This window comes from Eimeria mitis, genomic scaffold (assembly GCF_000499745.2).
Source record: "Eimeria mitis Houghton genomic scaffold, Emh_scaff165, whole genome shotgun sequence".
In the NCBI taxonomy this organism is placed as follows: domain Eukaryota; phylum Apicomplexa; class Conoidasida; order Eucoccidiorida; family Eimeriidae; genus Eimeria; species Eimeria mitis.
The window spans coordinates 16,709-16,944 of record NW_013569966.1 but is presented as its reverse complement, the minus strand read 5'-3'; the positions used below and the strand labels follow the sequence as shown (position 1 = coordinate 16,944).

Here is a 236-nt window from a genome sequence, read left to right as displayed (position 1 = left end):
CAGCAGCAGCAGCAGCAGCAGCAGGTGCAGCAGCAGCAGCAGCAGCAGCAGCAGGGGCAGCAGCAGAAGCAGCAGGTGCAGCTGCAGTAGCAGCTGTAGAAGGAGCAGATAGATGTCCCTCTTGGGTCTCTACTCCTGCTGCTGCTGCTGCTCCTGCTTCTCCTGCTGCTGCTGTTGCTGCTGCTGCTGCTGCTGCTGCTGCTGCTGCTGCTGCTGCACTGTCTCTGCTGTGGGCT

At 61.9% G+C, this 236-nt stretch overlaps 1 protein-coding gene across 1 annotated transcript in view; it reads right to left on the bottom strand.

Moving 5' to 3' along the window:
* Positions 1-236, bottom strand: part of EMH_0001460 (AT hook motif-containing protein, putative) — a gene marked incomplete at both ends in the record, with an annotated part of 5,387 nt that overhangs the window by 2,802 nt on the left and 2,349 nt on the right. The window contains one exon of the mRNA XM_013495588.1: positions 3-224. Within this exon, the coding sequence (XP_013351042.1) occupies positions 3-224 (222 nt within the window). The remainder of the gene's footprint in view (positions 1-2; positions 225-236) is intronic.